Source organism: Pongo abelii, chromosome 8 (assembly GCF_028885655.2).
Source record: "Pongo abelii isolate AG06213 chromosome 8, NHGRI_mPonAbe1-v2.0_pri, whole genome shotgun sequence".
NCBI classification, from domain to species: domain Eukaryota; kingdom Metazoa; phylum Chordata; class Mammalia; order Primates; family Hominidae; genus Pongo; species Pongo abelii.
The window spans coordinates 75,950,462-75,963,602 of record NC_071993.2 but is presented as its reverse complement, the minus strand read 5'-3'; the positions used below and the strand labels follow the sequence as shown (position 1 = coordinate 75,963,602).

Genomic DNA, 13,141 nt, shown 5'->3' with positions numbered 1-13,141 from the left:
GCGCCTCTGCCCGGCGCCCCGTCTGGGAGGTGAGGAGCGTCTCTGCCCGGCCGCCCCGTCTGGGAGGTGAGGAGCGCCTCTGCCCGGCGCCCTGTCTGGGAGGTGAGGAGCGCCTCTGCCCGGCCACCCCGTCTGGGAGGAAGTAAGGAGCGCCTCTACCCGGCTGCCCATCGTCTGGGAAGTGAGGAGCGCCTCTGCCCGGCCGCCCCGTCTGGGAAGTGAGGAGCGTCTCTGTCCGGCCACCCCGTCTGGAAGGAAGTGAGGAGCGCCTCTGCCCGGCCGCCCCGTCTGGGATGTGAGGAGCGCCTCTGCCCGGCCGCCACCCCATCTGGGAGAAGTGAGGGGCGCCTCTGCCCGGCCGCCCCGTCTGGGAGGTGAGGAGCGCCTCTGCCCGGGCGCCCCGTCTGGGAGGTGAGGAGCGCCTCTGCCCGGCCGCCCCGTCTGGGAGGTGAGGAGCGCCTCTGCCCGGGCGCCCCGTCTGGGAGGTGAGGAGCGCCTCTGCCCGGCCGCCCCGTCTGGGAGGTGAGGAGCGCCTCTGCCCGGCCGCCCCGTCTGGGAGGTGAGGAGCGCCTCTGCCCGGGCGCCAGGTCTGGGAGGTGAGGAGCGCCTCTGCCCGGGCGCCCCGTCTGGGAGGTGAGGAGCGCCTCTGCCCGGGCGCCCCGTCTGGGAGGTGAGGAGCGCCTCTGCCCGGGCGCCCCGTCTGGGAGGCGAGGAGCGCCTCTGCCCGGCTGCCCCGTCTGGGAGGTGAGGAGCGCCTCTGCCTGGCCGCCCTGTCTGGGAGGTGTACCCAACAGCTCCGAAGAGACAGCGACCATCAGGAGCAGGCCATGAGGATGATGGCAGTTTTGTTGAAAAGAAGGGGGGGAAGTGTGGGAAAAAGAAAGGAGAGATCAGATTGTTGCTGTGTCTGTGTAGAAAGAGGTGGGCATAGGAGACTCCATTTTGTTCTGACTAGGAGAAATTCTTCTGCCTTGGGATGCTGTTGATCTATGGCCTTTCCCCCAGCCCCGTGCTCTCTGAAACATGTGCTGTGTCAACTCAGGGTTAAATGGACTAAGGGCGGTGTAAGATGTGCTTTGTTAAACAGATGCTTGAAGGCAGCACGCTCTTTAAGAGTCATCACCACTCCCTAATCTCAAGTACCCAGGGACACAAACACTGCAGAAGGCCGCAGGGACCTCTGCCTAGGAAAACCAGAGACCTTTGTTCATGTGTTTATCTCCTGACCTTCTCTCCACTATCATCCTATGACCCTGCCACATCCCCCTCTCCGAGAAACACCCAAGAATGATCAATAAATACTTAATTAAAAAAAAAAAAAAGAAAACTAGTAAAGAGGAAAAGGTCCAATATTTGGAAAAACAGCAGGTTTAGAGGAAGTACATAGAATCTAAGAACAAATTATGTTTATTTTGTTAGACTCGCATGTAATTATTTTGTACTTCCCTGATTTTGCTTTATCTTTGTTAATGTTATAATTAAAAACACATTTGGGTAAAAAAAAAAAAAAAGAAAGAAAGAAAAGAAAAAAAGCTTTAGCAGGGGTGGCAAACCACAGCCCACAGGACAAACTAGCCTGCCACCTTTTATAAATAAAGTTTAAAAAAAAAAAAAGAAAATATAGGATGAGGCCAGGTGCGGTGGCTCACGCCTGTAATCCCAGAACTTTGGGAGGCCAAGGCGGGCGGATCACGAGGTCAGGAGATCGAGACCATCCTGGCTAGCACGGTGAAACCCCGTCTCTACTAAAAATACAAAAAATTAGCCGGGCGTGGTGGCGGGCACCTGTAGTCCCAGCTACTTGGGAGGCTGAGGCAGGAGAATGGCGTGAACCCGGGAGGCGGAGCTTGCAGTGAGCCGAGATTGTGCCACTGCACTCCAGCCTGGGCGACAGAGTGAGACTCCGTCTCAAAAAATATATATATATATATATAGGATGAAAAGTCAAGTCCGGTGCTACAAATAACAACTTTCATGTGAAAAGGAATCCAGAGTTATGTCAGAGACTTCTTTCCCAAAAATATCTATTAAGAATATAGCACCACCAGGCACAGTGGCTCACGCCTATACTCCCAGCACTTTGGGAGGCCACGGCGGGTGGATCACTTGAGGCCAGGAGTTTGAGACCAGCCTGGCCAACATGGTGAAATCCCATCTCTACTAAAAATACAAAAATTAGCCAGGCATGGTGGTGGGCACCTGTAATCCCAGCTACTTTGGAGGCTGTGTCATGAGAATCATTTGAACCTGGAAGGCGGAGGCTGCAGTGAGCCAAGATGGCACCAGCCTGAGTGACAGAGCAAGACTCTGTCTCAAAAAAAAAAAAAAAAAAAAAAAAAAAAACAATTTAGCACACATTTGAAAGATCAGATTCAGATCTGATAAAATTCGGGCCCTCTCAACTGTGCATTTATATAAACTTATTCATATAATTCAGTCTCAGGTTAGGAAAATCCAAAATTGGGGGAAAACCCTCTGGTGATTCTCGCCCTTGGTATCATGACCCGTGGGTGTGTTGAGATCAGTTGTGAGGTCCGGGGGGAGGCGGTGGGGCACTGGTTACTCATTAAGTTAAGGCATTAAAGCTGGTGAATTATTGATTTATTGCACATCAGGAGAAACACAAGATTACTGCTATAATAAATTCACTCTTACATGCTTTAGCAAAAATCAGTAAAAATAGAAAACATGGTAGCAATTAAAGTGAAAAAATTGGGGTCATTAAAGAATGTCTGACTGATTAGCTTGCAGTTTTTGAGATGGCTGAGAACTACCATCAATGAGATCACCTTAAACACTCTTAATGACTTGAAAAAGTCTCCATCCCAAAGTCAACTATAGGTATTCAATATTGTACATTTAACTGAATTTAAAGTTATGTTAAAATGCATTTTATTGAAGTAAGAGAAGAATTCCTTTTACATTATCATTCTCAAGCCATATATCAAGAAAAAGATTGAAATTACATTCCTTTTTTTTTTTTTTAACAGAGACAGGTTCTCGCTGTGTTGCCCAGGCTGGTCTCGAACGCCTAGGCTCAAGCGATCCTCCTGCCTCGTCCTGCCAAAAGTGCTGGGATTACAGGCATGAGCCGCCACGCCCTGCTGAGATTACATTACTTTGAGTGTTTAATTTCACGACGACAGGAAGTAGGCTAATACATACTCTTTTGTTTTAATTTTCTGGATTCGTCCTGATTTTTAGTCTTTGTACCTGAGTACAACAATAAAGGAAATCACTTCTTAGATACATTAAAATGACTTCTAATCTTGCCCCCCACACATGAACTGTTTTCAGTTTGCTATTTTTAATGGCCCATGCTTATTTATATAGACACAGCATCACACTGCTAACATTTTATGGCCTACTGTCCTCTTTCTTAGTATCATATTATAAAATATTTTTCTATATTTCTACATAGTTATTGACTCATTTTAATGGCTGCAAAATCAGGTACTCATTTAAGCTCAGATGGTTTAGTTTCACTCCTCAGAAATGTATTCCTCCTTCTCTTGATTGGTAGTCATAATCAAATGAAGTGACATTATTCTTTGTAGCTGGTTACTTAGATTTCAAATACACTCATGAGTGGAGCCAAAACTCCATTAGTGCATTAGTCTGGAAGCATTATTAAATCTCCATTAAAATGTCTTCACTTTTCAATTTTGTGTGTGTGTGTGTGTGTGTGTACGGAGTCTCACTCTGTCGCCCAGGCTGGAGTACAGTGGTGTGATCTCGGCTCACTCCAACTTCTGCCTCCTGGGTTCAAGGGATTCTCCCTGCCTCAGCCTCCCAAGTAGCTGGGATTACAGGCATGTGGCACCACACCCAGCTAATTTTTGTAATTTTAGTAGAGATGAGGTTTCACCATGTTGGCCAGGCTGGTATCGAACCCCTGACCTCAGGTGATCCGCCCACCTTGGCCTCTCAAAGTGCTAGGATTACAGGCATGAGCCACTGCACCTGGCCCATTTTTCAATTTTTAACATGAGGATTAAGTAGACTACTATGCACATTTGCTAAAGGCAGCCCCTTACATTTCTTTTTATGCAGAAAATACTTGGTGGTTAGAGACAGCAGCATCACAGCATAACCACCTCTAGACTGTCAGTGTGCCCTCTAAAACAACAGCTGCACTTCCTGTAATGTCAACCCTTCCGTCTGGACGAAGTGAAATTCCCAGCTCTCCTCCTCGGCGGGAACACTGAAACGCTAAAGAAAACAAACAAGTCAAATTAAGAGTATTTTCACCCTTTTAAATTAACAAAGCATAGTGAAAGACTTATTACAAATCTTCGAGTCCTCCCAGATCAGTTTCAAGAATAAATTCCTTCGTCTGTTTATGGTACTGCCCACTCCCATCCCCATTCTCCTGCAGACTGAGACAGCCACAAACTCAATTTGATCTGCAAAACACACAGCTCCACATACTCCCTTCCTGAGCCTTTTCCTGGGCCATCTCCTTTACTAATTCCTGTAATGTCCCAGACACACCCCACTCATCGCTTCTTCCCCAGCACTCTCTAGGAGTAAGCAAAGATGTTTGAAACAGTAGAGGCAGGCCTGTAACTCTAAGATGAAGAAGGATGGTCTCAGCCCTGCTGAGAAGTCCCCCATCTTCTCAGCTCTGAATAGGACAGAGGGAGTTCATTCACTCATAACATATTCAAGCGACCACGTGTTCCAGGCAGACAAAAGAGGCATAGCCTCAGCCTTCCGGGAGCTCAGTACTTAGGAGAATAATTAGACTCGCCAAGGAAAATGAATAGCCACCTTGCTCTCTCTAAATCAGGGTCACAGACTCCTCCTTGGATGATCAGGGCAGTGCAGCCTCCATTGGCTGCCATCATTTTTCTCTGCCTCTAAGCAATACATTAATCACTAGGGGACTTGGTTCCAAAGTAATTTGTTTGATTCAATCCTGTGACTAGCAATAGCAGTAAGGAACCTTGGTGATCATACAGTCTCAACCCATCACATTACAAATAACCTCTCTGGGCCAAAGTTATACAGCTATTTTATTCAACAAACACTTATTGGTCAGTTACTTTTTCTGTGTCTGTACAGTCTCTGTATGTTGGGGGAGGCAGAGGTGAAGGATGTTTGGGGTGGAGGATCTTTAAGGGTGAAGGAATTTTAAAAACTTTCATTTTCACATAGGGTGATCCCTAACATTTTATTACATTTTCAAGGGGATAGTACATATGAGAAGGAACACGAGCTTCGAATTAGGCAAATAAAAAAGAAATTGGTAAAGAGCTGTCCTACCATGCATTTCTTTCTTCCCCAGATGCTGGGACCAGTAGCTGCTGAGAACAGCGTGTGCAGACCCTCAAAAGAAATGAAAAGTTAGGAGACAATCCCAAAGAAAACAGAGGCGATTTTGTGGTAAATTTCTAAGCAATCACAATCAATTATCCAATTTGACTAAACTCTAGATCACCTAAATCATTATGTTGGCCAGGCCACAGCAAGGTGTAGAATTATGAAAGGAGACAGAAAGGAAGACATAGAATTTATGGATAAACTCTGCCAAATTATGTATCAAATGTGTCTTACAGTTTCTTTTCTTTCCTTTTTTCTTTTTATTTTATTTTATTTTAATTTTTATTTTTTTGAGACACAGTCTTGCTCTGTTGTCCAGCCTGGAGTGCAGTGGCACAATCATGGCTCACTGCAGTCTTAACATCCCGTTCTCAAGCCATCCTCCTACCTCAGCCCCCCGCAAGTAGCTGGAACTACAGGTGCATGTCACCATGCCTGGCTAATTTTTGTATTTTTTGTAGAGATGGGGTTTTACCATGTTGCCCAGCCTGGTCTTGAACTCCTGATCTCAAGAGATCCACCTGCCTCAGCCTCCCAAAGTGCTGGGATTACAGGTATGAGCCACTGTGACTGGTCCTTACAGTTTCCTAAGGCTGAATTAGACTGCAGGTTTTAATTCTTGTCTTGTCTACCAGCTCATTGTTAGCCCTTGGTAGGAGAATCAAGGTCTTTGCATAATTCTTTTTTTTTTTTTTTTTTTTTGAGGCGGAGTCTCACTCTGTCGCCCAGGCTGGAGTGCAGTGGCACAATCTCGGCTCACTACAACCTCCGCCTCCCGGGTTGAAGTGATTCTCCTGCCTCAGCCTCCTGAGTAGCTGGGATTACAGGCATGAGCCACCAGGCCCAGCTAATTTTTGTATTTTTAGTGGAGACAGGGTTTTACTATGTTGGCCAGGCTGGTCTTGAACTCCTGACCTCAAGTGATGTACCCATTTCAGCCTCCCAAAGGGCTGGGATTACAGGCATGAGCCACCGCGCCCAGCCTTACATAGGTCTTTCTACATCTTTCCAGGGAAAGTATCTCCTTCTTCCCAGAGTGCATATGCAAAGAAAGGTGGAAACTCTGAAAAAAGGCTAAATTTTCTTTTCTTTTAACTATTATTTTTTAATTTTTTTGTAGAGACGGGGTCTCCCTATGTTGCTTAGGCTGGTCTGAAACTCCTGGCCTCATGCAACCCTCCCACCTCGGTCTCCCAAAGTGGTGGGATTACAGGCATGAGCCACTGCACCTGGCCAAAAGGCTAAATTTTCCACCAAGCTAACATTCCTGAGCTTTTGGTGCCAAAAGAACTTCTTTTTTAGTGAGGCATTTTTTCACGTTTGTACTCTAGATTTAGATCAGATATTGGATTTTAAAATGAAATAACAAAATATACAGCAATAACTGACAGAAAAATATTTTGTGAAGAAAAAGATGGCGAGGTTAAAAGCCTCTTGTTTCGGAAAACCTATTAAGTGTTATGGGGCGGGCATGGTGGCTCCATGCCTGTAATCCCAGCACTTTGGGAGGCCGAGGCAGGTGGATCACCTGAGGCTAGGAGTTCAAGACCAGCCTGGCCAACATGGCAAAACCCTGTCTCTACTTAAAATACAAAAAAATTAGCCTGGCATGGTGGCAGTTGCCTGTAATCCCAGCTACTCGGAAGGCTAAGGCAGAAGAATCTCTTGAACTCGGGAGATGGAGGTTGCAGGGAGCTGAGAACGTGCCATTGCACTCCAGCCTGGGCAAAAAAAAAAAAAAAAGTGTTATGGGATGTTCAAGTAAGGCAACCAACCATCTTGCCTGGTTTGCCTGAGACTGTTCTGGTTTTAGCACTGAAAGTTCTGTATCCTGAGAAACCCTTCAGTCCCAAGCAAACTCAGATGTTGGTCATCAAAGTCCAAAGGCCTTTATACTCTAGAAAAGCATTACGGGGGAAAAAAAAAAAAAAAAAAAACTTGCACTCTGTGCCAATTAAAATCTTTGTGAAGCAGCTGTGCATGTGCAAATCTGCTCGGAACTTTTCCTCCATGGGGAAGCTGGACTGTTTGGATATTGTTGGGTATTTTCCTGAGTCTTAAAAGTGCTTGTTTGCTGAGTTTTGAATTCACGTGTTTTGTTCCTCAGAGAGTGGCTGAGCCATCCAGGCCCTGCCATCTGACCAGAACAGGAGCCTTGAAGGCTCTGCCCAGCCTCCTGTAGCCCCTTCACCATCCCACCCACCATCCTCCCACATCAAGCATTCTCGTCCTTTGCAGTGCAGCCCACTGTTCCCAAAGATGGTGAGAGTAGGAGTCATGACATTTCTGCCCATCTTTGACTCATCCCTCTGCTCCCAGGTGGCGGACAATCTAGAAATATTGGCTCAAGGAGCTAGTTTTGTTGTTATTATTAAAATAGCTAGTAGTTGGCTAGGCACAGTGGCTCATGCCTGTAATCCCAGCACTTTGGGAGGCTGAGGAGGGATCATTTGAGGTCAGGAGTTCGGGACCATCCTGGCCAACATGGTGAAGCCCTATCTCCACTAAAAACACAAAAATTAGCCAGGTGTAGTGGCGGACGCCTGTAGTTCCAGCTACTAGGGAGGCCGAGGCAGGAGAATCGCTTGAACCTGGGAGGCTGAGGTTGCAGTGAGCTGGGATCATGCCACTCCGTTCTAGCCTGGGTGATGAAGTGAAACTATGTCTCAAAAAACATAATAATACAATATAATAGCTAGTAGTTATTGGGCACTTACCATGTGCCAGGCACTGTAGTAAGCCCTTAACTTGCATTGTGTTTTTATAGCCCTATGAGGTATTATATACAATTTATAGAGGAGGGAACTGAGACTTTTAAAAGTCAAGTCACTTGCCCAAGGTCAAGAGCTAGGAAGCTAGGAATGTAAACCTAGGCTGTCTGACACTCAGGTTTAACCCTGTTATCTGCCTGCTCTATTTTATGTTTTTCATGTAAGACTTCAGTGAAGGGATGGCAGGGATGGGGAAAGATAGAGGAATAAGGCAGCTCAAAACCCAAGCCACCTGAAAGGTCACAGGAAGTGCACTTAAATAACTATTTGTGATCCTCCTCTTCCATTGTTTAACCCTCCCCTGGGCTCAAGTAAAAAGTACCTGTCACTGGGTCTTCAGCCACACCAACCCACGGTGCAAAATATCTTGAGTAAAAGTCAAATGCTTGGGTCTGCCCACCAGGCTCTCCTTTAAGGGTAAGAATAAGCCCTTTCACCTTCCCTGTGTTTTCAACTTGCAGCAGATTCTCCGTGTTCACTTTCAGGTTCTCCAGAAATGACCTTGTTCATAAACAAGATGGATTAGGACAAACCCATTTCACAGCCCACTCACCACACAGACTGTGTAAAACAGGCGAGGGTGCAGCTTGCTCAAACAGCTTAACAGGAGGGGAAGGAAGAACAAGTGGGAATGTCTTCCTATTGGGGAAAGAAACACTCTGGCTGCGTAAATCATGGTTTGACTGGACACAGCACAGCCAGACTAAGGCAGAGCTATAAATCTGGGTACTCAGCCCTCCCCAAAGTGCTGATGCAGCCAAATATCTTACCTGTCGTAAACGTCACTGAGGCGGATGAGGAGCTTTCGGGTATCTGGAGAATAACAGATGTCCTGGACTAGTGTGTTGCCTATGGCAGTCTGTGGAGACAGACCAAAAACTCCTCAGGGACATGCCCTGGGCCAAGTCCTTGATCCCCTGAAATGGGAATTGACTTCTCATTAAGCATCCACTGTGAGCCAAGCATGCCCATCGTCTCCAGTCCCCAAGAGTGTTAGTGCAGTTTCAGAGCTAAAGGTGTTGCCCAAGGATGGTCAGTCTCCTGGCTACCAAAGAGGCCTCTGTGAGCCTCAAAACAGGCATTGTGGCCAGGTGCAGTGGCTCACACCTGTAATCCCAGCACTTTGGGAGGCTGAGGTAGGTGGATCACCTGAGGTCAGGAGCTCGAGACCAGGCTGGCCAGCACGGCAAAACCCCATCTCTACTAAAATACAAAAATTAGTCGGGCATGGTGGTGCACTCCTGTAATCCCAGCTACTCGGGAGGCTGAGGCAAGAGAATCACTTGAACCTGGTGAACCAAGAATCACTTGTGAGCCAAGAATCACTTGGCCAAGATCGCACCACTGCACTCCAGCCTGAGAGACAGAATGAGATTCGGTCTCAAAAAAAGAAAAAATAATAGGCATTGCTCACAAGTGCCTACTATGTGCCTCAATGCACAACTCCTTCAAGTAGGTATTCTCCCCGCAGAGAAGGAGAAAGAGACTTAGAAAGGCCAAAGATCTCTCTCTCTCACACACACACACACACACACACACACACACACATATACACACACACATATCTTGACCCAGGTCTGAGAAGGTCAGAGAAAAAGCTCTAAATCCCTACTGTCCATCATCTTTAGAGATGGGGGGGGGCCTCATGTCCACCTCTTAGAGCTGTGAGGATTAAATAAAATCGTATATGTGGAGTATCTGCAGCAGCAATTAGAACGTTCCACATGGCAAGGACTCAGGGCTAGCAGCTTGATTGGAAGGAGGGACTAGAGGGCTCGTCCTGTGCTGCTCTGCTTGGCAAGCATACTACTTTCACTCAGATTGTATGTGACAGATCAATAACATAACATGTTCTCAAGATACCTTGGTTCACTCTACCTGACTGCACATAATCTTGCTGAAATCCGGGAACATCATTTGTTTGTATGTTTGTTTGAGGGTGGCTTGGGGCACTGAGGGGGATTATGAGGAGACAACCCCTTCCCACACCACCAAGTCATCCTTTGGCACCAGCCCCAGCTGCCAGGCCCAGCAGATGGTAATTACATGGTAGTTGTATGGTAGTCACTAGGTGGCTTCAGGTTCTCTAATCCTTGTTAGAGGCCAAGATACTCCACTTCCCACATCCAGAATTCCTTCTGCCTTGGGTGGTACTTGGGCTTTCTGCCTCTGTGACTATGGGCTGACCAATGTAACTTCCTCAAGAAATGGGAACTCCTACAGCCAGATCCCATCTGTTCTCCAGAGCCTTAGTCTCTCGAACCCGGCCCTTACCTGCATGGGTTCGTACATTGATTTAAAAGTTTAGGGGTGGGCGCGGTGGCTCACGCCTGTAATCCCAGCTCTTTGGGAGGCCGAGGCGAGCGGATCACCTGAGCTCAGGAGTTCGAGACCAGCCTGACCAACATGGAGACACCCCGTCTCCAATAAAAATACAAAATTAGCCAGGTGTGGTGGCACATGCCTGTAATCTCAGCTACTCGTGAGGCTGAGGCAGGAGAATTGCTAGAACCCAGGAGGTGGAGGTTGTGGTGAGCCGAGATCACGCCATTGCACTCCAGGCTGGGCAACAAGAGCGAACTCCATCTCAAATAAAAAAAAAAAAGTTTAATTTCTTGGCTGGGAATCTTACTGCCAGTTTCTAGAGAAGAACACAAAATGGCAATACTTACAACCCTTTGTTATCCCATTTAATAAATGCTGACCCTGAGGCTAAGTTGAGTTCTTTCTACCATGAACAAGGTCTACCATTATAAGTTTTTTTCCACTTTCTTACCAGTATGTTTAAAGCAGTCTGTTTTTAAATTTGGCTTGTCTCCAAAACCCAAGCCATGGGTGGGGCTGAGTATAAAATCAGGATCCATCATGCTTATTTGTTTATATTCTTTGAAAACATAGATAAAGCCAAATACTAGAGATTACAAATGCTGTAGTTAAAAATTCACTGAGAAATACCCAACTAGTACTCACAATAGACTAAGGTACAGAATCATTTTTCTCATGACAGCCCTTGCCCTGGTCCTGACCTGGGCCCTCTCTTCTCTACACACCAAGCCCCTGGTCATCCAGGGCTGCTCTGGCCCTGCAGAACCTTCGTGGGACAACTGCAGTGCCTACCTCACTGAGAAACATTGAGAATTAAATGGACAATGCAAGGGAAATGCTCAGCCTGTGGCACTGCACACAGAGAGACTCTCAAAATGTTTCATCATCATTAATATTATTAAGCCCCATGCCTACACGGACCCCATGAGGAGCCCATGTTCCATATCTTGTCTTATCTGCAAGGTACCCATGCTTTCTTGGTTTCCTCTATCAAAGCACAGCCCTCCCCAACCTCAGTCCCATCCTTTACTACAGAAACTGGGGACACTGACAGCTGCCAGGAAGGTTCCATTTTTTCCCTCCACCTTGTGTGTATGGATTTTATGGAATGACCTCTTTCTGCCAGAAATTCCCAACTTTCACACCTGAACTTGTACAGCCATGCTCAGGGCCCATTCCTCTCCTTCTAGCTAGAGAAGCACAGAAATTCAACATCCCTTAATTTCCTTAAAGGCTGGTCTCCTCCCAAAAACTTACATTTCCTTAAGACATCCTATTCTCCCGCTTGTTTACCACCTCCATTGGTTCTTTTGTGCCTTTCAGCCTGTCACATAACCATGTCTCTTCCCTCCATCCTACCACAGGGGCCAGCACTGACAATCAGGAGCCAAAGAAAACTGGTCAACCTTCTCACCAAATAGACTGAATATTAAAATTCAAACCTGAAACACTGTAACATTTATATTGGTAGAATGCCTATCTTTGTGGATCAAATGATACCAAATTTTTGTGTGCAAACAATAACAAATAACTAGGCTCAGGTTTGATTCTTTTTACCAACCTTTATCAAGTCCTCTACTTCATGGAAGTCCTAGATGGGGGGAAAAAAAAATTATTATAAAACAGCAGAGCTGTCGGTTGTACACACCTTAGGGCAATAATTACAAAGAGCTGACCTGGGGGTGGGCTGGATAAAGAGGGAAGTCCAGGATGATGCCATCCTCTGCTCGTCTGGCCCTTAGTTCTCCACTCAGAGTGACAAACGTGAGCATGCTAGTCATGTTTTCTGGCCAAAATAGGAATCAAGAAATAGGAAATAAACTTTGTCATATATGCGCATGTCCATTTCAAACACCTTTGCATTGTCTTAGATTTTCTGGCAATGTCATCCTTTTCTATGATGGAGTGAGGTTTGGGTTGCTGGGGTCTAGAATGGAGAAAACTCTCACTAGATTCTAACTTGAGAACCAAGAACATAACTGATCAGATGTGGTGTCATACTTCAAGGCTTCAGATCCCAGCTCTTTACTGCTTACTGTGCCCTTACTAACTTAGCCTCCTTTTTTTTTTCTTGAGACAGGGTCTCACTGTGTTACCCAGGCTGGAGTGCAGTGGCACGATCTCAGCTCACTGTACCCTCTGCCTCCCACATTCAAGTGATTCTCCCACCTCAGCCTCCCAAGGAGCTGGAATTACAGGTGTGCACCACCACATCCAGCTAATTTTTGTATTTTTAGTAGAGACGAGGTTTTATCATGTTGGTCAGGCTGGTCTCAAACTCCTGACCTCAAGTGATCCACCCGCCTCGGCCTCCCAAAATGCTGGGATTACAGGCGTGAGCCACCACACCTGGCCAGCCTCCTTAAATCTCAGTTTCCTCATCCATAAAATGAGGTTAATACATTAAACCTACCATTTATAATGTTTTCTTTTTCTTTGAGGAACTGTCTCACTCTGCTGACCAGGCTGGAGACTGGCTCACTGCAGCCTTGACCTCCTGAGCTCAAGCAATCCTCCCACCTCAGCCTCCCGAGTAGCTGGGACTACAGGCATGAGCCATAATGCATGGATAATTTTTAAATATTTTGTAAAGACAGGGTCTCACTATGTTGCTCAGGCTGGTCTCTAAGTTCTAGACTGAAGCGATCCTCCCGCCTTGGCTCCCAAAGTGTTGGGATTACAGGCGTGAACCACTGCACCCAGCCTATAATGTTTCTAAT

The 13,141-nt window shown here is 46.4% G+C and overlaps 1 protein-coding gene across 9 annotated transcripts in view; it reads right to left on the bottom strand.

Annotated features, from left to right (window-relative positions):
* Positions 1-2,584: 2,584 nt before the first annotated feature.
* PBLD (phenazine biosynthesis like protein domain containing) overlaps positions 2,585-13,141 on the bottom strand; it is a 49,023-nt gene continuing 38,466 nt past the window's right edge. For 5 of the 9 annotated variants that reach the window (XM_024252971.3, XM_024252970.3, XM_063727036.1 and 2 more), the window contains 6 exon segments: positions 12,098-12,207; positions 11,983-12,012; positions 8,867-8,955; positions 8,419-8,597; positions 5,269-5,331; positions 2,585-4,212 (listed from right to left, as the gene is read on the bottom strand). In XM_024252971.3, coding sequence (XP_024108739.2) covers positions 4,100-4,212; positions 5,269-5,331; positions 8,419-8,597; positions 8,867-8,955; positions 11,983-12,012; positions 12,098-12,207 — 584 coding nt within the window. In that variant the 3' untranslated portion in view covers positions 2,585-4,099. 9 annotated transcript variants of the gene reach the window in all.